The following is a 27,192-nucleotide window of genomic DNA, read 5'->3' on the forward strand; positions in this document are numbered from 1 at the left end:
CATGTTTTTTTTCCCCTGCTAATTATTTATAACCATTTTTTTCAAGATTTTATATATATTTGGCTATATATTAATATTACATTCACATCCACAGGGTATATAAGTGATAAAATTGTGAAAGAATAGGAAAAGAATAGATGAAGAAATTTTATTGATTGTTGATTGATTGAATTGTATTGATCTGAAGTGTAAACTATGAGGATAAAATTAAATATATATAGAGTATTGTTCTATGAAAGATAAAAATAAATAAAGATAAAATAAGAATAATTAAAGATAAAATAAAGATAAGACAACATAAGATGATAAAGACTAAAATTGTAATTAAATTTATGTATTCTGTTGGGTTGAATTTGTGAACTATAAAATTTTTTTATTGTTGTTATGGATTAAGATGAAAGAGTAGTTTAATAATAAGTAACAATTCTCTTTTGCTATAAAAAGTTGTGAGAAGGAATTGACATGGGTGGGTTTGGTTTGTGAACAAGTGAATCAAAATACGTTCAGACTCTCCACCAAAGAAAAAGAAAAGTGTTTGGCATTCCATTAAGAGAGTTCAAATTAAGGTGTTTTGTATGCTACTTAATTTTTTTAGATTATTTGATACAAAAGTAAAAGGTGAAGTTTATCGTTGTCTCTCTCACTTTTTAGGCAAATTAAGCACTAATATCTTAGACACCATAAAATTTCTCTCAAATTAAATTATCTAAAGAGAAAAAAAATGACTCATGCCTAACTCAACCTCTGATCTAAAATTTATTTTAAATATTATATTTGGTTGTATTTTTGTTTTTAGATTAAAATTAATTTTTTTTCTAAAAATATTTTTTCATTAATTATTATTTTTTATTTCTGTTATTCTTCTGACACTTTTATTCTCTAATCACTAAAAACATCACTATAACTGTTATAATTATAATTTTTAACAATATATAAAAAAGATTATAACGGAAAAAAAATATTTTTGAGAAAACAAATTTTAATAAAAAAAACTAAAATATAAGGAAATAAAATTTTTGGAACAAAATCAAAAATTTCAAATGTTACAAACGAAATTTAGACTTAAACTAAATGTCAGAGATTAAAATATTGTTTTATCTTCTTATGAGCTAAATATAAATAGATATTCTGTAAAAATTTTCTTTCTCCTATATATAAAATTAATTTTCTTAATGTTGAAAAAAAGCATATTTAAATCTTAGTGCATATTAATAAATATGAAATAAACATAAAAAAAATGATGTTTGATTGTGTCATTTTTTATTTGTACGTATATGTTATTATAGATTTTTTTTATATTCTATTGGTTATGTGCATTATGATATTATTGAATAACTAATTTCTAATATTCAAAAAAATATTTATATCATTTTAAAATATCTAACAATATAAAAATGTTACAGTAAGCTAGTTACACTGTTTTATACATATTAGTTTCATGTTCATTAATATAAGAAAAAATATATATATAAGTCTCTCATATTTTAATTTAAAGATAATTTTATTCCTCAAAATTAGAAAATATAAAAACTATCCTTCACCATTTAAAACACATATATGGATCTTTTTGTGTAATTTTTTTTACCAAACCTAACGGAATTAGTTTATGGGCGTGTGCAAAGTGTTGATGTGTTGCTGATGAGTCTATAACAGAGCTGACATGACCCGTTTAAAAAACGTTATGGGACAACTAAAAATTAAGAAAAAACATAATCAACCTGAAGATTATGTCCATTCATGGCGGTACAGAATTCATATATAAGACTTATGAACATTTCATTCAGCTAGTTACAAGTGAAGAGTATTGGACAAGGTCATATTATACTAAACCTGCTCCACCAATCATAAAGAAGCCAATTAGTCGTTTTAAAGTTTAACGTAAAGTAATAAATTTGTCTCTTATATTTGGATATAATTCTGTTTTGATCTTTAAGATTTAAAATGTCTTATTTCAATTTAAAAAATTTTATTTAACTTTAATATAGTTCTACCGTGAGGTTAAAGTTAAATAATTAATAAAATGTCTTATATAACATCTAGTAGAAAAACAAGATCGATAATCTGAAAAACTAGTACAAGTTTGAGAGGCACAAAATCAATAGTGGATGCATCAAGATATTTATTTATCATTCTCTTTAGTTCTATAAAAAATATTTCATTTAAATTATAAGAAAAATGATAAATAAATATATTGATGCATCCACGGTTGATTTTCTGTCTCTAGAACTTGTACTTGTTCTTCAGATTATCGATCTTGTTCTTGTACTGATGTCATGTAAGACATTCCGTTAATTATTTAATTTTGACCTCACGGTAGGACTATATTGAAGCTAAATAAAACTTTTTTAGATTCAAATAGGACACTTTGAACCTTAAAGATCAAAATAAGATTACGTCTAAATGTAAGGGACCAATTTAGTATTTTACCCTAAAGTTTATAACAAACAAAAAAATCTAGCAGACATTGTCATTGAAAGTGATAAATTGAAGATGAGTTTTTAATTTTTTATGTCACCATTGTTAAAACATGCAAAGAGACACCATCCAATTCAATTAAAAGTCAAAGACTAAAAAGTGAAAAAAAAATGCAAACAAAAGTCGTCACATAAACGCCACATAAACTAATTCTGCTATATTTGACTACAAAAATTACACAAAAAAACTCATATGTCATACGTTTTAGATGATAAGAAATGATTGTGTTTCTAATTTTGAAGGATGAAATTGTCCTTAAAATAAAAGATCAGAGACCAATATATTTTTTTCTTTTAATATAATTAGATGATAAAACTTATAATAATGTAATGTATCTATTAATTATTAAACTAACACTTTAGAGTTTCATCATAAATAAAATTGGAGATCCTATAGGTCTGCGGCATGTCCTAAATCAGTGTCAATAGAGACTTGGGACTGGTGGAAATGCTATTAATATAACCTAAAGAATTTTTACCTTTCTCTATTATAAAAAAAAAAAAAAAAAAAAAGAATTTTTCACTCTACATTAAACATTCAACAGTGTTTACTATAGCTTATCCGAAAAAAAATAAAATAAAATAACACAAGTCTAGCTGGTCCACCTAATAGTCTTCCATATATATACACACGTCTCTCGTAAATAAGTACTTGGCGTACATTATCAGGTACCATCACTAAAATTAAAACCCCATGTGATTAGCGTAACATTAATTAGTCAGCAAAATAATGTTAGTTATTAACAACGGGAGTTCGTAATATCTAAATTCTCCCAACAACTACAAAGTAAATGAGAGTCGCCAGGACATTCAGTCTTTTTACTCTTTCTTTTTTTATAATTTTTTGTTAGTTCTTTTTTAATTGTCAAATTAATATTTTTCAATTATTTAATCACTTTAATTTTCTGGTAGAAGTGGCCATCAAATCAAAATCCTACACATAATAGGTTCATTAGGTTGGATTAATTTAATGACCAAGCTTTGGATAATTCGGATTCTATCATTCAATTAAATTTCAATGGCATTTAACTTGCAGCTAAATTAGACGTGACCAATACCATAATTTTCAATATTAGATAAACAATTTCTAATTGTGTATTAGTCCTTGACTTGTCGAGTTGGGAAATACCGTAAAAAACAAAAAAAATTGTGTATATTGGTTTAGCACTGCAATTAATTAATGAGACTAGTTAAAGTTTGTTCTTGTAGAGGTTGATCGGTGTATAGCTCGTCTGTCGATGAATGTCTTCAAACTTTTCGTCGGGATGAGCTATACGTCGGTAAGGAGAGAACAAGGGGGTGGATACCTGCAAAAGACACTTGACGTTCAAGTCAATAAGTGTTTAAGAGGTATAAGAATAATTCTATGAATATAAAATGTAAGACATAAAATAGAAGTTATCATGTGTTGGGTATTATAATAATTTTATGAATATAGAATGTAAGACATGATATAGAACTTATAGAACTTATCATGGTATTGTCCGTTGTGTAATAATTCTATAAATATAGAATATATATAGAATATATCTAGAATGTCCCTAGAATGTATGGTGTATATAGAAATTGGTGCCTTTTATAGGCATAGAGTTGATGGTATGACCGTTGATTATTAAGTTAGAATAATGGTCATTAAGTTGGTAATGAAGGTATCGATTACAGAATGAATGATAATTAAGGCCAAGTTATAACTCATAATGCACAATAAAGACCGAGTTATAAGGTGATGGATCATAGCCTCCAAGCTTTGTGGTTAAAAGATAAATGAATAATGATATGGTGAGCCCCCAAACTTAGTCGGGTTATTATGTCGGTATTTATTCAAAAAATAATTGAGTGACAAGAGTTATTCAAAAGGTAGTTGTGTGGGGGATACTTTTCCGCTTAAGAACAATTTTAGCATTTGATTGTATGTGAGCTGAAAAGTTCATAGATAGATATCCATTGACGGAATCGATTGTATGATCCGAGGATATAATGGTTAATTGTCTTGGGAATTTTTCTGACCCACAACAACTTATTGATAAATTTCTCGCTCAAAACAATTAGTTATTGAATTTTTACAATTTATAGTGAAGGTCTGACATGAATAAGATAAATTGAGAAAATGAATAGGTATAAAGTCGCAACATTTATTGAATAATATATATTGTAAAAGTAAAATAGTTCAAAGTAAAAAAATATACCTTAAAAGTTGATAATTGTAGAGAAGAATATGACATATATGAATGTCATACATGTCAAATGTGAATATTTGAATTTTGTTATGTAGGACATGCTTTAATTTGATAATAAAGCAATAAGATAACAGTTATTGAATTATACATTTAACATAATGTTTCTAGCAATTACAGTATGATGAAGGATAATCCTCGGGCAATAATAGTAAATTTTGAATGTTTGCATGTGTTTTTGCTTAACTTGTATTAAACAAATAGTAACATAAAAGTTAATAGCATAAAGTGAATAGTGTAACAATTATATATCATTGATATACAATTAATTTTTTATGGAATCCAATTTTAAAATTTGAACTCATCATTACCGTAATTTAATTGTATAAATGAAATCATTAGCAATAAGAATATAATACATAATGAAATAAAAATGCAATTGACATGGTTGTTATATGTCATTATTGCATAGAGCATATATTGAGGTTTGAATATAACTATTAGTTATACAAAATATAAATGCAAAAGTATGTTGAATAAAATATATAATTTTACTTGTGTAAATAGAAAACTTTGAAAAAGTAAGCAAAATTGATAAGTGAGTTTGTGCTCGGATTGATTGAAAATCGAGTTTGTTCTTGGATTGATTGACAGCCGAGTTTGTTTTCGGATTGGTTCATTAATCGATTATGAGATGTGAAATATTATGATACGTAAAAATAAAACAATTTGAATGTATAAAGTACATACTTTATAAAAAGTTACGATAGATTAAAATTTGATAAGAGGTATTAAATAAAATCTTAAACAAGATTGTTGAGATTGGTTCAAAAATTTGAATGTAAATCAAGTTTTATGAATCTAAAGGGAGTGGGAATTATTTTACTCGTTCTCACAGACGGCACCAATTGTTCTTGCAGAGATTGACCGGTGTATAACTCGTCTGTTGATGAATGTCTTCAAGCTTCTCATCGGGATGAGCTATACATCGGCAAGGAGAGAACAAGGGAGTGGATACCTGTAAAAATACTCCGACACTCAAGTCAATAAGTATTTAAGAGATATAAGAATAATTATATAAATATAGAATGTAAGACATGAAATAGAAGTTATCATGTGTTGTGTATTATAATAATTCTATAAATATAGAATATAAGACATGATATAGAATTTATAGAACTTATCATGGTATTGTCCGTTGTGTAATAATTCTATAAATATAGAATGTATATAAAATATATCTAGAATGTCCCTAGAATGTATGGTGTATATAAAAATTGGTGCCTTTTATAGGCATAGAGTTGATGGTATGACCGTTGATCATTAAGTCAGAATAATGGTCATTAAGTCGGTAATGAAGATATCAGTTACAGAATGAATGATAATTAAGACCGAGTTATAAATCATAATACACAATAAAGACCGAATTATAAGGTGACGGATCAATGTTATTAAAGTAAAAGGTAATAATTTTTTTTCAAGTAATATACCGAGGCTGCTGAAACTTTGTAAGAAGTCAATCATTTATTAGAATGTGAGTTAGTAAAGCCTATGTAAATAAATGATCTTTCTAATTTTTTAAAAAGGAAAAATATACGTAATCAACAACATTTTTGAATAATGTGTGAACAATGTAAATTAATAGGGTTAGAAGAGTAAATTAATCTTAAATTTAATTAGTAGCATTAAATTAGGATGTAGTGTATTTTTATTTGATTAGTGGTTGTTCATGTTGTTCAAAATAATCATTGTTTACCTAACACTCTCCTTTTAAAAATATACCGCCTTTATTAATTCTTCTTATAAAGCCCTTCAAACTAATACTAATATGCCCTATTCACTCATGGATGCTACTAATGTCTATAAGTTGGACCACTTGAGATATATTTAGTTATGATTTAGATGTTTGGCCTTGGACGCAAAATCCGCTAAGTTTCACCTAATAAATTGAATCCATACAAAGTTAAAATTGGGATAAAATATTATTGTAGTCTCTAATATTTTAAATAAATTTTAGTTTAATTTTTAATATTTTAAATTTTTATTTTAATTTAAAAAATTTGTAAATGTTCAATTTTAGTCTAAAAAGGTTTTAAACAAATTTAATATTATTCTACTATTAAATTTGATACGAATAATTCACATATTAAAAAGTCAATAACATTTAATTTTAGTATGTAAATAAAATCGATTCATTAATGATCACTAATTTAAAAATTCTTTTCTTTAATTTTTTATTGATAATTAATTGATAAAATTTTGGAATTTTTTGACAAAAAGGAGATAAAAAAAAGTGTTACAAAAAAATTTGATTATATTTTTAATATAAAAAAGAATATATGACTTAACAATAACATTGTTAATGCGCCAATGAGTAATAACTCAACTGGCATAGTCTTTCCATACTCAATTAAGAGGTTGCGGATTCGAGTCTCCTATTTTTGGTAAAAAAAAAAAATAACATTGTTAATGCCTATATCATCACTCATTCCGTTAATAACGGTAAAACAACATTAGATTTGTTTAAAATTTTTTAGAACAAAAATAAAACCTTTAAAACATTATTAGAGACCAAAATAAAATTTAGTTCAAACATTAAATACTAAAATAATATTTTATTTTTAAAATTATAATAGTGTTTATTTTTATTTGTTAATTGAGTCATTAGCCCATGTCAAATTCTACCATTTTTACACATTAAAATTAAAGCCTAATAAGCTTAGTAAAGTCTCCTATTTCCTTGAGACAAAACCATAATAACCTTTATAAGAATAATATGAAGCTTGATATATATTCCTCCTTGTATAAACAAACTTCTAAGATTAAATTTAACTCATTGAATTCCAAAACTATGTTTATAAAATCAAATAGAGAAAATACAAGAAAATAACTTTTTTTTATGAATAACGTAAATAATAAATTAAAAAAATAATTTTAATTTAAAAATTTAAATTTTAAATTAATTAAATTTATTTATATTTAATAAATCTATAATTCATTATTCACATTATTCATAATCTTTACTGTTTATCTAACAGAATTGAATCAAATAAAGTTGGAGCGAAACAGAAGTAAGACGCTTTTATTGATCATTCTCATATCAATCAATGGGTTGAGAATCATATCGTTTTAAGAAATTATACCATTATATAAGAATTTCTTTCTTTATTTTAAAATTATAAAATAAATCTGCATAGAAATGATGAAAATATAAAGCACAACAAGGACGATTGTAAAGTGCAAACAATGAGAATGTTCCTAAATCACGAGTGACGGGGATAACAAATAGAGATCTATAAAAGAAATCAGGATAATGATTAAAATTAAAAAGAAGAAAAAGGAAATTGGGTGAGAACGAAGATGACGATAAATAATAACGTGTAAAGCGCATGTACCATAGAAAAATAGAATGAGAAACGAGGGTTGATACTTTGATAAAAAAAACAAATAAATAACAGTAAGGGATTAGTTAACGTGTATTTTAAAAATATTTTCAGATTAATATCATTAAAAAAATTTAAATTTATTTTAACAGAAATATAATTTATTTGATAATTTTTTTATGAATTTAGTTATTTTATGTTTTAAGAATATATTTTTTAGAAAGATAATTTTTTTTAAATTTTTATATATTTAATATATTAAAATAATTTTTAATATTTTTTATAACATTTTTAAAATGTGTCTTAGTTAGCAAAATTCATTTTTTATTAACAATTTTAAGATGTGCTTAAATTTAAGAAATAAAATAAAGCACGCAGAGAAAATGATGGGTCCCAACTTCCCAGCCCATAGAAACACAAGATGCCGGCCACGTGAATGGCTATGGTTTAAAGAATAATAATAGCGTTGTAGATAAAGTGGGGCCCATTACGGCCACGTAGCCCAATGGGTGGGCCCAGCCCACCTATCTATAATCTATCAACGACCGTGACACATCTCTCGCGTAAAGTTTCTCTCTCTCTTTTTATTCGCAGGCGCAGGTCCCAATATTTGTTTCGAATAAAAGCTTTCGAGGATGACTGACATACATGTTATGCTCCTGTTCGCTCACCAAAATCGTCTCCAACAGTAATCCCCCGTTCTGCCACGTGTTCCTTGCTCCATGCACCACGTCACCTTGCGCCTCTGGTTCACTGAACTTGTCTGTTTCGTAACTGTTCCCTTCACCTTCTTGGCATCATTTTATTTGAATTAGGGTCGACTACCAATCCAATCCAGTATTTAAAAGATTGAGTTATTAACAAAAAAAAATCGCTTATTATTTTTTATGTGTGAGAGAGAAGTGTATAACAAGAAGTTGTGAGCAGAGGTGTGTTTTACATTGATATGGGATGTACAAATTGGAGGCACCGATTTGTTTGTTTTATTTTTTTCTTAAACAAACAATCACAAATCGGACGGTCCGATTTGTGATTTCGAAAATAAAAAAAAATTTTAATGTTAAAATCGGACCGTCCGATTTTTATTATAAAAAATAAAAAAATAAAAAATACAAAACGGACCTCCAACTTGTAGTTTATTTTTTTTCCAAACAAATCGGACTCTCCGATTTGTAATTTATTTTTCTCTTCAAACAAATGGACCATCCGATTTGAATAAAACACCATATATAAAAAAAACCTACTCTTCCAATAATAATGTATTACACATATATTTAATCAATATAAAAAAAATTAGCCAAAAAAAATCTAAAAGATATTATTGAAAAAATAAATTTTAAAATTATTTCAAAATATAATAAAAATAATTAATAAATATTATATATTTTATAAGTGATAAAAAAAATTTATATTTAGTTAATAATTTATTGATTTTATTCGAATTTTGCGATACTATTTAAATAAATATTTAAAAGGTAAAAAAAGTGCATAGTAAATTTTTTTTTTTTAAATTGATCATTTACAATAATTTTTTAATTTATTTAACATAAAATTATCAAATTTTAAAGATGGAAAGACTTTTTTTCTAGTCAATGAGTTATAGCTCAAATGGCATAGTCTCTTCATGCTCAATTAAGAAGTTGCGGGTTCGAGTCTCCTATCTTTACGGAAATACAACTTTTATAGTTTGGATACGAAAATACAACTTTTTACAATGTCATTTTTATATACCAAGTAAATATTTAAACTATTAGTCTTTAAAATTTGAGTTAGGTAATTTAGTATTTTTAATGATGATGTTTAGGATAAAATAAATTTTTATGATACTTATATAAAATTTTAAAGTTAAAAAATAAAAGAGTTTATTTATTATATTTATGTTTATTATGAATTTTTTATTTTAAAATTATTTTATTTTAAAATATTATATAAAATTTTAAAGAATTTGAAAAAATAAATTATTCTTCATTATAAATACATTTATTATAATTTTTTTTTAAATTTTAAAAGCTGTTTTACTAAACATAATTGTGGTACTTATGTTTATTAAAAGTCATTTTTAATTTAATTTTACCAAACGCAAGTACTACAACTTTAAAAAATAAAAGCTTTACCAAACCAAGCCTAAACGGTGGTTAACATGGTCAGACCTTGAAAATGCTTATTTCCACTAATGTTGTAGCCTTGTAGGCTTGCAACTTCTCTTGACGTTTTTTTTTTTTTTTTTTTTTTTTGTGATTATTATTTTTTTGGTGACTTTTTTTGTTTTGTTTTGAATTTATCCTTTTTAAGTCGCACAAAAAAAATTATTAACAAATATATAAAATTATATATCATCCAATTAATAAGGTTTAAAATTTTAAAATTTTAAATTATATTTATTTAAATTTTAAATATTTTGAAGTAAAATATGTTATTATTAATAAAAATTTGAGAGTATTATTTAAATAAATATATATAAATTATACGTATTAAAAATTTAAAATATTATTTAAATGTATATACTTAAAAATTTGAATGAGTTACTTAAATTAAAAAAATTAAATTTAAATAGAATATAATTTTATTTAATTTAAATTATATTATATTAAATTAAAATAATTTGAAAAATAAATTTAAATTAGCACGGTACAAATCAATCATTTGTATAAAATTGAATTAGATTGAAAAGTATAAATTAAATCAATATTATACAAATCGTTTAAAATTATATCATTTTTACAATTTGAATAAATTTAAAATGTACTACAAAATATAATCTTATTTCATTGACAATACAAATGATAGATGTAAATATACCCTACTCACTCTAAGTTGGTATATTTAGTGAAACTCGTGTATAAATCGTTGGATCCTTCTACAGTTTATGCATGTTTTGCATCCTCACATAAACCGTGGAACTCCTACTACAGTTTCTTCCCAAATGCTTCATCAGCGTACACCGTGGAACCCCGCAGTAGTTTACGTGTATTTCAAATCCTTGGATCCCTTTCACGATTTACATAAATTCATAGAAAGTTACATTTTCGTATTCAAACTACAAAAGTTACATTTCCGTAATTTTAAAAGTCAAATATTTTATTTTCGTAAATTGCCCTTAAATTATACATATATTTAATATCTAACATAAATTATCTTTAAATTTTTCATTCAAATTTAACATAATATTTTTTAATTAGATTTTACATAGTTACTTAATTTATCATTTATGTTTCTAGATGTGTGTTTTAAAAATTTATTTTGTATAAAACTTTGAGTAAATGATCAAATTTGTCTTTGAAAGATTATTTATTTTTTAAATTAGTACTTGACATTTTTTTTTAATTAAATTCGTTATTTAAAGATTTTAAATTAATTATGTTAGTCGGTCACTTTCTTTGTTGATAGTGTCAACATTTGATAACGTAACACGTTAAGTGACACCACAACATATACCTAAAAGTCTAAATTGACTATTAACAATTTAACATAATAAATTTATGAAATTATATCAAATCAAAATCTAATTAAAAAGAAAACTTAAGTCATCAGAATTCCTTAATTGGGGGTTGATTTGATATAATTTCATAAACTAATTGTGTTAATAGTCAATTAGGACTACTAGGTGTGTGTTGTGATGTTACTTAAAGTACCACATCAACAAATTCTGACGGCCGTTGGCAATGGAAGTGACGGAAGGACTAATATGACTAATATAAAATCTTTAAAAGATGGATTTGATTAAAAAAAATTGGAAGACCAATTTAGAGAATGAATAATCTTTTAAAAACTAATTTGACCATTTATTTTTTTTTAAATATAGATTGTATTTATTAAAGATATCATTATTTTATCCATTGAAATATATAAAATAAATTTATCCTACAATAATATGTAATAGAAGATAGTTTACTCTTTAATCTTCGAAAAGTATAAAAACAATTGTCTCAATATTAATTAATTGTTTTGGGATTAAGATTTTACAAGTACCTTCTAAGTAACTATTTTTTAGTAACTTGTCTTTGTATTATTATCTTCATCTTAATTTATAATAATTATCATTTTAACTTGATATATCATATTTTAAATGATAATGATCATTTAACCCTTTTAACATAAGTTATACATTTATATAAGTTTATTGAAAAATTAAAATAAGAGTACTAATTTGAAATGAAGGTAATACCTTATTGCTTCAATATAATGTATGTTAATGTAAGTTACAATTATTTAATGAGGAATGCTAGGCCAGCAACTTTTGTGATTTGTAGCCATTAAATAGTCATTAATGATGGTTTTAATGGTATGAGATTGGTGTGAGATTTCATCCAATAGCTCACTTTTTTTTTGCTGGTTACATGCTGGTCAGAATTTAACAAAGTTTGCTGGCCTCTAGACTTTTCCATATTTAATATCGAACCGAATGAATTTATCTTTGAAGAGTACTGGGAGGAAACAACTTTTGTGATTTATAGCCATCAAGTAGTCATTGATATATAATAATTTTAATGATGTGAAATTTCATACAATAACTAGAGATTATTCACTTTTCTTTTGTTAGTTACATACTGGCCATAATTTTTTTTTGTGATTATACTGGCTAGAATTTAATAAAGTTGCTGGCTTCCTAAACTTTTTCTTTGTATTTTCTTTCCAAAATTCATCTTAACTTATGGCATCCCCTCATCTCAATTATATTTATAAAATTTATATTTCTTTATCATATTAAAAGATTAAGTGTTTTATATATACTAGTGTATTAATAAGAATCAATGTGTCTATTAATTTACTTTTTTCATATATATAAATATGATAATAATAAATTTAAAATTAATCAAATAAATAATAAAATATTTTATTTTACAATTATATATAATAAAAAGTGTCTTAAAAAGAAAATTTGGATACCAAACTAGTGTTGTATCCTCTTTATTAGATAGATAGATAGATAGATAGATGGATTAATAACAAAACTTTGGGCATGCCGTATTTCAAATTGATACAAGATAAGTTTAGTGTGTAAAATGTCATAAGTAATTACTTGAATGAAAAATTTGCCATTTATGGATAAAAGATAAAAATAGATATATCGTCTATATAAGCTTAAAGTTGAGTAGTTGACAACATAACGGGCTAAAAACAAAATTCAAAAGCTTCAGCTGCTAAATTTTGTTGCCACCGTGTTGTGGAAGTAATCAAAATTTAATTATCTGAGTTGGTAATGCCAATTAGTCTTCTACATGACAATACATGTAACAATTTCTTTAAATTTGAATAGAAGGAAGAAAGATAGCCATCCTTAATTATTAATTAATACATATTAAACAGTTTTAGTTGTATCCCGTATCCATATATTTTTATAAAAAATGTTAGATAATTATTAAAATTTATTATTATTATTATTATTAATTTAATTATTAATTTAATTATTTTAGTCTAATAATTTAATAATATATTTTAGTATATTTTTAAATATTAATAATTAAGTATTGAATAAAAATAATAAATTCAAATGATTTTATATATATATTTTTTTCTGATAAGCATGAAGTATAAGAATTGAAGAGATGAATGAATAATTTTCTGCAGGAGGATATTGCTATTGGTGGTATGGGATTTGATTTGATTCTGAGTGATTATTAATGAGGGTAGAGGGACTAAGTACGTGTAAGGATAAAATAGAACGGAGATGTGGCAGAAAAGTATTGGCCCCAATATAAGAGGCGTGAATGCCAAGTCAGCAGTCAAAGTGGCCCGTGAGTGTAAGACCACCCCCACACGCCACGTTCCTTAGGCACACCACCACGTGGCTCCTTCTAACAACCCCCCATTTTACACCCATTTCTTTATCTCCAACTGTATCATTTCATTTCATGCCTCCGCAGTCCACACCACCCACCCACATAAACAAAAAGAAATGCAAAAACAATAGTTTAAAAAATCCCCACCCAAAATCTCTTTAAACTTCTCCAAAGACCGAGAGATTTTTTATTTTTAAGGAACATGTCATACTAGCAAACTTTCTCCATCCGTGACATTTACCTGCTTGGTAATCCTTCTTTCCACCTCTAGAAACGCAACAGTGGTTTCAGTAGTTTCAACCACCTGGATGTTTCTTTTTTTAATTAATTAGATAAAATAATTTTTTTAAGGAAGAAAGCAATTAAACTGTAGATATCATAGAGTTAGAGAAATTGTAAAAATAGTGGAAATTGACTGTGGTAAAAGTAGAAAGGAAGCTTTTACTTTGTATAAATAAATAGTTAAACTGATTTAATGTTGACACATATATAATATTTAAAAATAATAAAGATGTTTGAAATTTTTTAGATAAATATAAAGTAGGTAAGATGGCATAAAGCATAGAGAGATAAGATATTTATTTTTGAATAGCCATAACGAGATGTATAGTTATAGAAAAAAAATTAGGATGGATGAACATATTATCATATTATCTGCTAGTATTGCCGATTTGGCGTATAGATCACGTGATCCTATGTATTGGCATTGAACTCCTATTTTCCTTTTTCTTTCAATGCACACATCCTTATCCAATTCATTTTGACATTTCACCGGCTACATCCAGTAACCATTTTGAAAACCAACGAAAAATAGTAAAAGAAAACCGAAGGATAAGAGAGCAAGAGTAATAGTAATCGGTTACAGTTGGGACTTAGCAGAATGCAAGAAGCGAGTAATTAAGAAGGTGCTGGAAGAAGAGAACAAATCGTGACCGTCCAAAACACCCCGTTCACGTATCCCATATAAAATGCCCCACCCGAGACTCTCTCTTTCTCTCACTTGCTTCCTTCGTTCTTATCCGCACCACTGTCGTTAGTTTTGTTGCAAACACACGCACGCACGGACGCACCCTCTTCTTCTTCTTCTTCTTCTTCTTCATCTTCGTCTTCTCTCATTCTGCCTTGTTCTTATGGAAAGTGCATCGGTATCTTGGATTCCCATCACTCAAAGATTCGTGATCTTCCTCTCCAACACCCACCTATAATAACAAGACACTCACCCCGCACCTTCTCAACCATAGCCTTTTCTCTTCTTGTTGCGGATAATGCTATCTCGATCTTGCTTAGGGCTATTGAATTTGGTATCGGTGGATGATTACCAGGCACTGAGCCGTGTACCCAGCCTCATGGCGGTTCCGGGAGAACCCACCCGGGACTCATATCAGATCAGCCGTGACGGCCTCTCCAGCGGCGGATCCGACGACGCCGTTTCCCCTCCCCCTCAAGAACGCAGAATCATCGTTGCGAACCAACTCCCTATAAAAGCGACGCGCGATTCAGACACGAAGAAATGGATCTTCGAGTACGACGCCGACAGCCTGTATCTGCAGCTGAAGGATGGGTTCCCCTCCGACGTGGAGGTCCTGTACGTAGGGTCCCTGAAGGCCGACGTGGAGGCTTCCGAGCAGGACGAGGTGTCGCAGGTGCTCCTAGAGCGGTTCCGGTGCGTGCCCACCTTCCTCCCTTGGGAAATTCAGAACAAATTCTACCATGGATTCTGCAAGCACTATCTGTGGCCCCTGTTTCATTACATGCTTCCCATGTCTCCCAGCCACGGCGCCCGCTTCGACCGCGCCCAGTGGCAGGCCTACGTCCTGGCCAACAAGATCTTCGCCGATAAGGTGACGGAGGTCATAAACCCCGACGAGGATTTCGTGTGGGTTCACGATTACCACCTGATGATACTGCCCACTTTCTTGAGGAAAAGGTTCCACCGCGTGAAGCTAGGGTTCTTCTTGCACAGTCCCTTCCCTTCTTCGGAAATCTACAGGACTCTACCTGTTCGTGATGACATACTGAGAGCCTTCTTGAACTGCGACCTGGTTGGTTTCCACACCTTCGATTACGCCAGACACTTCTTGTCCTGCTGCAGCAGGATGCTTGGTTTGGACTACGAGTCTAAAAGAGGTTACATTGGCTTGGATTATTATGGAAGAACCGTCACTATTAAGATTCTCCCCGTTGGGATTCACATGGGGCAGCTTCGCTCCGTGTTGTCTCTGCCGCGCACGGCCAAGAGGGTGGAGGAGTTGAAGGTGGAGTATGAGGGCAAGGTTGTCATTCTTGGCGTCGATGACATGGACTTGTTCAAAGGTATCAGCTTGAAGTTCTTGGCAATGGGGCAGCTTCTTGAGGTGCATGAGGCTCTGAGAGGGAAGGTTGTGTTGGTTCAGATTCTGAACCCCGCCAGGAGCTCAGGGAAGGATATTCAAGACGTCAAGAATGAGTCCGAGGCCCTTGCTAAGGAGATTAACGACAAATATGGTAGGCCGGGTTACCAGCCAATTGTGTTTGTGAATGGTCCAGTTTCAACGGAGGATAAGGCTGCTTACTATGCAATTTCCGAGTGTTGTGTGGTGAATGCGGTGAGGGATGGCATGAACTTGGTGCCTTACACATACACCGTTTGCAGGCAGATAGTTGAGAGTGAGAGGCCTAATCAGAGTGTTATCATTGTATCTGAGTTCATCGGTTGCTCGCCCTCCCTCAGCGGAGCAATCAGGGTCAATCCTTGGAACATTGATGATGTCTCCGAGGCTATGAACTCCGCCATCACAATGCCGGACGGGGAGAAGCATTTGCGCCACGAGAAGCATTACAAGTACATAAGCTCCCATGATGTGGCCTATTGGGCCAGGAGTTTTGATCAGGATTTGGAGAGGGCTTGTAGGGAGCATTACCTCAAGAGGTATTGGGGTGTTGGTTTTGGTCTCGGATTCAGGATCGTTGCTTTGGATCCTACCTTTAGGAAGCTCTCAGTCGATAACATTGTCTCTGCATACAAAGCTACACACAGCCGCTTGATCCTTTTGGACTATGATGGCACTATGTTGCCTCAGGCATCCATAAACAAGACCCCAAGTCCTGAGGTTTTATCTGTATTGAACTATTTATGCAGTGATCCCAAGAATATGGTGTTCATTGTGAGTGGCAGAGACAAGGATTGCCTCGGCAAGTGGTTTGATCCTTGTGACAAGTTGGGCCTCTCAGCAGAACATGGTTACTTCACTAGGTACATTACATTACATTACATTGGACCAATTTGTTTTGTTATTGTTCGTCTAATTTGGTGTGTGTGTGGCAGGTTGAGGAGGGATACTCCTTGGGAGACATGCGGGTTGACAACTGATTTTGACTGGAAGAAGATGGCAGAACCTGTGATGGCGCATTACACAGAGGCAACGGATGGTTCTTTCATTGAACACAAGGAGAGTGCAATGGTTTGGCACCATCAAGAAGCCGATCCTTATTTTGGATCATGCCAAGCCAAAGAGCTTCTTGATCACCTTGAGAATGTGCTGGCCAATGAGCCTGTTGTTGTTAAAAGGGGACAACACATAGTTGAAGTGAAACCTCAGGTACACAACGATCAAGATTTATTGCATTTTTGGTATTTGAACTCTGTTCTGATGCATGATGGGATTATTTTGTTAAATAATGGTTGTGCTGTTTTTTAATCTGAGATGCAGGGTGTGAGCAAGGGTATAGTTGTGGAAAATCTAATCTCAAGCATGAGGAGTGAGGGTAAATCACCAGATTTTCTGTTGTGCATTGGGGATGATCGATCAGATGAAGACATGTTCGAAAGCATTGCTCGTTCAGTTTCTAATCCAGCACTTCCAACAATATCACAAGTGTTTGCATGCACGGTTGGCCAGAAACCAAGCATGGCAAAGTACTATTTGGAGGATACGAGTGAAGTTATCAAGTTGCTACAAGGACTTGCTACTGCATCAGCACCCTCAGCTTTTCAAGAATCGCAACAAGGATCACTATAGGAACTGAATACACAAAAGTAACAAAGGGAAATGGAAAAATCTTTTGTACAGAACCATACTTACTTTTATAGGTTGATTCGGAAAAACAAAAAAGGTTAATACTTAGAAATTTTTACAGATTAGCTTCATTCATGTTCTTCTTCACATATAACGTGCATCAGAATTTCTTTTTTTGTACTAGAACAACAAAGGAATCTTTTGTTTGTGCACAGTCCAATGAGAACATGCCCAACATTTCTTTGAGGAATAATATAAGACTTCTAAAATAAACAATTTATTTTTTTCTTGATAATGATCAAAATGAGTACTACGTGGATTAGGTCTTTGGAAGTGGCTGCCAAATTGTATATTGAGTGAATTTCCTATTCGTTTGGCTGCCGGCAGAAGCTTCCTTGATCATATGGATAAAGATGAAACTAGAAAAGTTCTCAATTTACTTATCTTCAAGTTTGATGTGAAGTTGTTGAAGGTGGGACATGTTAATATTTGGATTTGGATTTGGATTTTAATTTAATGAAAGCACAAGTATGATATGAAAAAAGGGTGGGATCAGAGCACGCTGATGGAAAAGAAAAGTTGAAAGTACTTGCTGGACATAACAGGCTGGCAAACTTATTTTTCTTTGCTAGGTAATTAAGAAGTGTCACAGATTGTGAAGTGTCATGAACAGTAGTTAATCGTGTACATACGTTCAGACTTTGATGATGAAGGGAACTCGTGAACCAAGTATACCAAGTGTTTAGTAGTACTCACATTTAGGTGAACGATAAATCACATATTTAAATTCATATGGTACTAATTTGCTGATATTTTATTTTGGAAATTTCATATGGTCGGCAGAGTGCAGCACCCAACTACTACTTTTTTCTATGTCAAGGAATTTTCTTTATTTCTTTTGGTAGTTCTAGTTATGATAGCAATTTCCCACTGAATTCGTCATTAACTAATACATTGGTGTACTAGCCTAGTTGATATAACCTGGTTGAACCAGAAAACCCATTAAACTAAAACACTTAGTCAACCGGTTTGAATCACCAATTGGAATACACTCTGCTATAATTTAGTCTATCCTTAGAAGTACAGATATATCAGCTAATGATCCAATAAGATTTGTCCAGCTAAACCACCACTTTGATCCACCAAGACAAGGACTTAGCGTGAATAAATTGTCATTCCCGTTTATTTCAAAATTAAAGAAAAAGTATAGTGTTATTCATATGTATACTATATGGTTGATGTATTGATGTTATCCCTGTGAAGTGTGAAGCATACTTGAGCATGATCTGTTTCTTTAGAGGGAGCTGGACAATGAAAAGAAACAAGCTTCCTTAAACTGTAGTTAAAGTTATCTTGTAATATCTAATATCTAAAATACAAGCACTTGAATGATACAGAAATTATGTCAAATTCATCAGACTTTATTTTCTGCTTTCTTTCCTTTTCATTTAATTTCGAATGGCATCAATCAGCACTCTTAGTCCATGTGAATGCTACAAATGGCAAAACCATGTGTGGCCAACGTGCAAAGGATAAGACTGGCTTTGTACATTGACAAGTGCAAATTAACCGTTAGTGGGAATGCCTTCAATTTTCAAACACATCAACAAGCTCCATCATGTAGCTGTATAGGTGCATACAACACAACACATGCATGTTATGTGATTATTTCAACACTAGTTCTAGTATCAGATGCTACTTATCTTTAAGTCAATCTCTATTTAATTTCTCATAATATATGTATAGGAAATATAATTCTACAGCATGACCAAACCATGGGCTAAAATCTGTTGGAACTTGGTGAGAGAAAAGAGTGTGAATGGAAGAGTTGAAAGTTGAAAGCTGTAGAGGCTAGTTATTCCTACTATATTCATCTGTGCTAACAGATTGCAAGCTTCTGTCTTTATTTTCTGACTCGTTTTCTGTCTAGCTATATAAACACATACTGAAAAGGGTTCAACATAGACTCAGAAATCAGAATGCAGTACATAAAAGAATTCTGACCAATCCACCTCATAGTTAACTTGTCTTTCTATCAAAGTAAAGACCCCTCTGTTCATTGCATTTGTTGCTCATTCATTGAACACTAGCTTGCTATGCATGTGTGTGTGTGAAAAAAATTTACATTGAATTAACAGAACCAGACAACCAGTGGTTGTTGGTAGTACATGGTAGAGTGATTGAACCATTTTTTTTGTATCTGCTGATTTTTTAATAATTCAGTTAAATAGTCCTTTAAAGAAATTGGTTAAATTAGTGGAAAACATAAAAAAAAAAAAAAACTTTCTACAGTTAAATATTTAATATGTTTAATAAGTGTTCTAATAAGACTTAAAATTTAAAAAAATATGCAAAAAAAGAAAAAGGAAAAAAATAGTGAAAGCCAAAATGTTGACTCAACCACTTTTATGACAAAGATGGAAAAGATAAGATGTATCTAATAAGGAGAAATAAAATAAAAAAGCATACACTTGTTGACCCATGATTCAAAGGGGTCCTCTAAGGGGAAGGAATAAGAAATCTAGTTTGCTTATTGTTTAAGATTGCTAAATCATAGCAGCAAAGAATCTTAATTCACCAGTGTTTATCATCAATGTCTTGAAAAAACACACCTTCCTCACACACAATGTTGTTAACAATAAGTCTTAAACAGTTTATCCAAAATTTCATAAGATTGTTACTTTTGGTGGAACTAAAATTTTTATTGAATAGAAAAAATAATTTTCAATTTAAGCAATCATACATATTAATATAAGATTGATATTTAAACATATGAATGGTCAAATTTAATGCATATTTGGATCCAGGACGGAATAACATCACAACTTGGACTCCTTTATGAATGAGCTATACAAGAACAGAGAAAAAAAACGAATTAGATCATTTTATCTTAACAAGGCTTGAATCCCTGAAGGCCACACCTCTGGTTTATAGTTTTGGGCCTTATTTTTTTACAAAGTTTGGACCGGGCTTGGTTGCTTTTTGGTAAGGACTGTTCATTTATTGTTTCTGGACCCAATTGTAGAAAAGGCAGCCCAATTAGAGAGGTTCAATGAAACGGCCCTATAAAAGAGCAACTTAAGCCGGGCTTTGGGCTTTTGTCCGATAGCAATTAGTATGTTTATGGTAAGAAACTTTAGGCCCGCTACATAAAGATTGCTTTAGACCTCGTCCAAGAAAAAAAAAAGGTTGCTTCAGACCAAAAAAAAAAAATTCTAAAGATAAATAAGATATCTATGATTTTGATAAAGAACAATTTGAGTTGGAATTATGTAGCAAAAGAACTATAGTTAGCAAGTTGACATAATGAGATCAAATTTGCCAGCTTGTTCCAGGCCCATCCACTCTGACCCTTATCTTTGTAAAAGATTTGCATTATATGCACATGTCCTATCCTGATTTCTCCATTGAATGTATTTTGAACAATCTCGCTAAAACATTGATTTTCTTTAATTATATAATGATATCCTTGTTACAATTTACGTTTCTTTCCTTCTGGTATGTATATAAATTTAGTAATTTAGAAGCAACAATTGATAAATACACCGAAAAGAAAGACTATACTATTACTATATCTATATGTAACATGGGAGAATTAAAAAGGTAGTTGTGACTTTTCCAAATTTATTTCATATCTATATCATCATCTGAACAAGATATGGATGCTTTATTGCAAGGAAGTTTGTGCAGGCTCCTTAGACACTCTTGTCTTGTCCCCTACCTCAAATCTGTTCATCAATGCAACCATTAATGTCAAAAATTCAATATGGTATGGTTGGTATTTTCTCTTTGATTAAAGACACGTGTTTTTTTTCATTTCCGTCATCAATCAGGTGCACGCATTATCCTTACACTATTTCAAGATGATAAAAATATCGGTACCAAATTTAGTTTCATTTGGGATATGCCTCCATAAATTATATATATATGGGAATTTTACTATTATACCCCTCCCATTCACATGCTGCCCTAGTGGTAGTTGGTTACATGATTATTATACTGAGATGATAAAAGTGCTGAATATATATATAATAAGATGAGGTATTGCATAAGCAAATGATAATATAAGAATGAGATACCTACCACACCACGCACATATTCTCAACTCAAATTGTTTACTTTAATATGGATGAATTTAATTTTGATATATTATCAGTATAAAATAATTTTATATGTGTATTTAATTATGTAATATTAAATTAATAAAAATAATTATTTTTTATATTAATTATGTGAATGATTATTTAAAAAATAAATATAATTATATAACTGTATGAAATATTTTAGAGAAAAATTTAAAACAGCCTCTGACAATTACCTCAAAAGACAACGAGACTTTTGAAAAAAAAAATATCTAACTCGATTCTTGAACTTTATTTTTATGGGATTGATTAGTCCCTGTACCAAAAATAGTAAATGTTGTTTTTTTGACATATAGACTAATCAGTACTAAAAAAAAATTGAGTATTTTTTTTTGAGACCTCATTGTTCTTTTAAAATAATTGTAAGGGTGGAATGAGTATTCACTCAATATTTTATAAATAATATATTAAAATTAAACTCTAATATAGATATGGTCAATTAGGGATGGAGGAGCAGTTTTGATTAGATTAGATTTGAAAAATGTGGTGCCAATCATCTTTGTAATTGCAAACGTGATGGTGCTCAAGTGAGTCACTTTGGAATTGGGGTCCACACTCATCAACTAAGAGGAAAAAAGGTAAAGTGGAAAAGTTTGTTAAAATGTTAATTTAAGCATAGTAGTGATGAGAGAACAGGTAAGCATGGCGCTCTAAAAGCCTGCATATCTACGAAAAGATGAACAATAAAATAAAGCCATGTTTTTTCTTCGTCGGCTACTTGTTCCACCTTCCATGCTATCTATTAATTCTATATATTCTAATTCAAGGGATCTATATATATAGTCTCTCTTTATATATTAATATTTTATATTGTACCATTAAATACGTACATAGCACATATCATACATATTGGTTGAATAATAAGTGGAAAGGGAATATTTTGACAACTCTAACTTCCTTGCCTTTATCTATAAAAATAAAATAATGTTAATAAGTTTAGGGCTAATTAATAAGCAATGCTTCAGATGTCAGCATCTGCTTTTTAAAAAGTTAATTCATTCAGTATTCCTTCTAAGACAATCCTTTGCCTTTTTAGGGGTTTAGGTAAAGACTAAAGAGATCGAGGTATACATCATTGGAGGAGTGTGTGTGAAAGAATTTTCTTTGGTTTTAGTTATTATTATATATATGGATAAATAATGGATTGGTTGGTGCGTAAAAGCTTTTAACTTTTTAGCATGGACTTTGATCTTCGACTTTATAGAACATTACAAAAGCCTAGCATAATCAAAGTAGGTTAAAAGCATATGCTTAACTAATACTATAGAGAAATTTTCAAGTGTGCCGTCATACCGGTATTTCAGTTATTTTTAATCGTTGATTTTAATTATAAAAAATATATATAATATATATAATTAAGATCAACGATTAAAAATCACTATACACCGATATGACGATACACTTGAAAATCTTCCAATACTATATATATAAGAGCAAGCATTATATTCCATATTTTTTTGTATTATTTTGTCTTATCTTATTTATATGTATGTATGTATGTTGATGCTTCATATATAATAATTTCTCCGTATATACCAAAATAGTATATTTAAAGAGTTTCTTTCATGGTTCAACCACTATATATTTTAGAAGCAATAATATTCCTCTAGTCTCCTATAAGGTTCATTTCTGTTACACTCAAATATTGCTTACGACTACATGTGATGTAGACATATCTTGCTTAGCTTAATTCCTTTGATATCCTTTTTAATAATTTATGTAGAAAAATGAAAACATAGAAGGTTAACGTTAGGTATGTATTATAATAAGGGAAGATTTTCAAGTGTACTGTCGATATATCAGTAATTTTTAACTGTTAATCTTAATTATATATATTATATATATATATTTTTTATAATTAAGATCAATGGTTAAAAATAACTGAAACACTAGTATGACGGTACACTTGAAATTTTTCCTATAATAAAAGCAGTCAACATGATTGTACAATTTACACAATAATGAAAATGTGCAAATTTGATAGGACATAAAGTCATATACTTATTTTTAAAAAGTTTAATTAATTACATCATTTTGAAAAAGCAATATCTGAATGAATTTTCTTCCTCTTGGAATATTCTTTTGTGTATATATAATTAGAAAAAGTCTAGAAAATTAGCATTTTTATTAAAATTTAGTCAATATTTAACCAACAAAAAAATAAATAATCTCATACTATTAGATAAAATTTTACACTATTAAAAATACCTATAATAATTAATTGATGACTATAAATCACAAAACTTACTAACTCGCTAGTACTCCTCTATATAACTATCCTATATTTTATAGTTGGTATACAACACTTGGTGTAAGATTTCCCTTTTCACAGTAAAAATTAGCAATCATATTAAGTATAAATTAAAATAAATCACTAAAATTAATTATTAATATAAAATATATATAAATAAATTAAATTATATATATATATATAAATATATTAATAATTAATTTTAGTGTATAAATAGCTATCTTAAAAAAAAAAGTAGTATATATTGTGCACCGTATGATTAGGCAGAAGCAATTGAAAACTATAAGACACTTCCGTGTCTATCTAAAACTCATTACTTGACTAACAAATGTTTTTGACTAATTGTTATATTTAGTTACAATAAGCGAATGCAGAAGATAGACAAGCAATATTAATTAGTCATTTTATTAAATTATATGACATATATGTTATGTTAGAATGAAACGGTTTTTTTTTTTTATTTATTTTTTAGAGTAATACCCCAAATAGATCCCCAAAGATTTAGCGGTCCGACAGATTTGTCCCTCAGAAAAATTAATTAGGTCTCAGGTCCCTAAGATTACTAGATATATTCTATATAGGTCTCCAAGCCAGGTTGAACCGGTTAACATGACACTCTCTCCTACGTGGAGATTATAGGTGTGACGTGTCAGGTAAAGCAACATGTGTCACGCTCAGGACAGATTAGTCCCTGAACACGTGGCTAAAACGACGTCGTTTTGGGACAACGCCAAACGACGCCGTTTTGAGGGGGACAAATTCGTCCCCACCTTTGTTCCCTGGTTCTCGAAACTTCGACTTTCTAAAGTTAAATAGGTCCCCAAAAATTTTGTTATAAGTCAAAAAGGTCCCTAAATTTATAGTATATATATCAAATTGGTCCCCTCGAATTAAGCAACTAGAACCATAATTAGAATCAAATCATGATGAAATTATCCAAAGTATATCAAAATATGCAGTCTCAAGCACATGAAATGGCAGATCTCAAGTATAATTACAGTCAGACAATTAGAAGTGGGATCATACTAATACATTGCCTTGTGGTCATGGTAACCCAAGTCCAAGAAAAATTTCTATAGGTTAAAGAAACAGATCAAGTCAATGTCTACTGGGAGAAATTTTTTTACTTCTCCATTAATGCACACAAGTACTCCTTCGTTGTCTCTAACAAAACTTTCACTACGGTGAAATACAGGTATCATGTCTTTACTCATCTTAATACCAAAAAATAAAACTCTATCACAAGTTAACCAAGCAACCAACACAATACAACAACATCATAATAGAATAAAAAATTCAAATACCTACATTGTTTTTATTATTATCAAATATCTATCTGTAACCACTTCACATCTCTCATTTAAGCTACACCTACAACAAACTGTCTTTGATCTACTCTAAACATACATCACATGCACATTCATCATACTTCACTCTTTATTGCCAATTTAATAAAGCAAAAATTAACTTAACTTATCTCGAACAATGGCAATATGTACGACACACCACCACCAAGCAGTCCTTGTTCACACTGTCAAAGTACCATTACGAACTTGGATAAACGTTAACGGAGGTGAAGAATATGAAGGGTTAGGTCGTAAAATCTATGTTAGGGTTTGAGATACTTGTAATTTTACAAAGAGAAAGGGAGATGATACGTTTTTTTATACAAGGTACCTACTGACAAATTCCAATTGTTTGACTGTAATTATACTTGAGATCTGCCATTTCATGCGCTCAAACCTACATATTTTGACATACATTGGATAATTTCATCATGATTTTATTCTAATTATGGTTCTAGTTGCTTAATTTGAGGGGACCAATTTGATATATATACTCTAAATTCAGGGATCTTTTTGACTTACAACAAAATTTTTGGGGACCTATTTGACTTTAGAAAGTCGAAGTTTCAAGAACAAGGAAACAAAGGTGGGGACGAATTTGTCCCCTCAAAACGGCGTCGTTTGGCGTTATCCCAAAACGACGTCGTTTTAGCCACGTGTTCAGGGACTAATCTGTCCTGAGCGTGACACATGTTGCTTTACTTGACACGTCACACCTATAACCTCCACGTAGGAGAGAGAGTATCATGTTAACCGGTTCAACCTGGCTTGGGGACCTATATGGGATATATCTAGTAATCTTAGGAACCTGGGACCTAGTTAATTTTTTTGGAGGACAAATTTATTGGACCGCTAAATCTTTGGGAACCTATTTGAGGTATTACTCTATTTTTTATTTAATAACAGGTATGTTATTTTACTTCAAAAAATTGGTTCAAAGGATGATAAATTCTAAACGAAGACTATTTATTATAACCATATCTCAACATATAATGAATGCCAAGCTTATCTACTATATTTATATATATCCATTTCTGTATATATGTATAGGAAATTAAAATCAACGTGACTCCCTCCTTTAAATGATAAAAGACTATAGAAAGACTTTTAAATCCTAAGAAAAGTAATCGCTTTCTAAAATATTTTCTTCTTACACAAGAAAAGACACCACCGGCTTATGCTTAAAATATCAGGACCATGCATGTAATCATCTATATAAAGAATTTAATAATAATGTTTATGCCAAAATCTTTTCCGTCATTTACAATCTAGAGAAAAAAAAAAAAAAAAGGATAAAGGAAGAAGCTAGTTCTCAACTTAATTATAGTTTTCTAGAAAAATTCAATAAAGCATCGCTGTCTTAAAGGAGAAATAATTTCCATTGATTCTTTATTATTAAAAGAATAAATTATTAAAATGATACACAAAAGTTTATGTTACTGAAAAAATAATTTCAAAAAATATTAATGACAAATAAATTTATAAAAAATTTTAAAAATACAACAAAAAAATTAGATATTAAATATATATTTTAAAAAATAATTTTAAAATTTTGATTTTGATACATTTTTTTATAAGTACTATTAAAAAATAAATTTTTTCATTCTTAAAATTTAATAATTTTATGTCAAATATTTTCTAAAATTT

General features: G+C 29.6%; 1 protein-coding gene across 2 annotated transcripts; it reads left to right on the forward strand.

Moving 5' to 3' along the window:
* Positions 1-13,866: 13,866 nt before the first annotated feature.
* LOC112723507 (probable alpha,alpha-trehalose-phosphate synthase [UDP-forming] 11) lies at positions 13,867-18,079 on the forward strand. 2 transcript variants are annotated; one of them, XM_025774900.3, is made up of 3 exons: positions 13,867-17,043; positions 17,116-17,389; positions 17,501-18,079. In XM_025774900.3, exons 1-3 carry the CDS (start codon positions 15,077-15,079, stop codon positions 17,807-17,809), a joined length of 2,550 nt encoding a protein of 849 aa, XP_025630685.1. In that variant the 5' UTR covers positions 13,867-15,076; the 3' UTR covers positions 17,810-18,079. The 2 variants fall into 2 exon arrangements, with proteins under 2 accessions (XP_025630685.1, XP_025630683.1); XM_025774898.3 differs by having other exon boundaries at positions 14,692-17,389.
* The last annotated feature ends 9,113 nt before the right edge of the window (positions 18,080-27,192 follow it).

The sequence above is a fragment of the Arachis hypogaea genome, chromosome 11 (assembly GCF_003086295.3).
Source record: "Arachis hypogaea cultivar Tifrunner chromosome 11, arahy.Tifrunner.gnm2.J5K5, whole genome shotgun sequence".
Classification (NCBI taxonomy): Eukaryota; Viridiplantae; Streptophyta; class Magnoliopsida; order Fabales; family Fabaceae; genus Arachis; species Arachis hypogaea.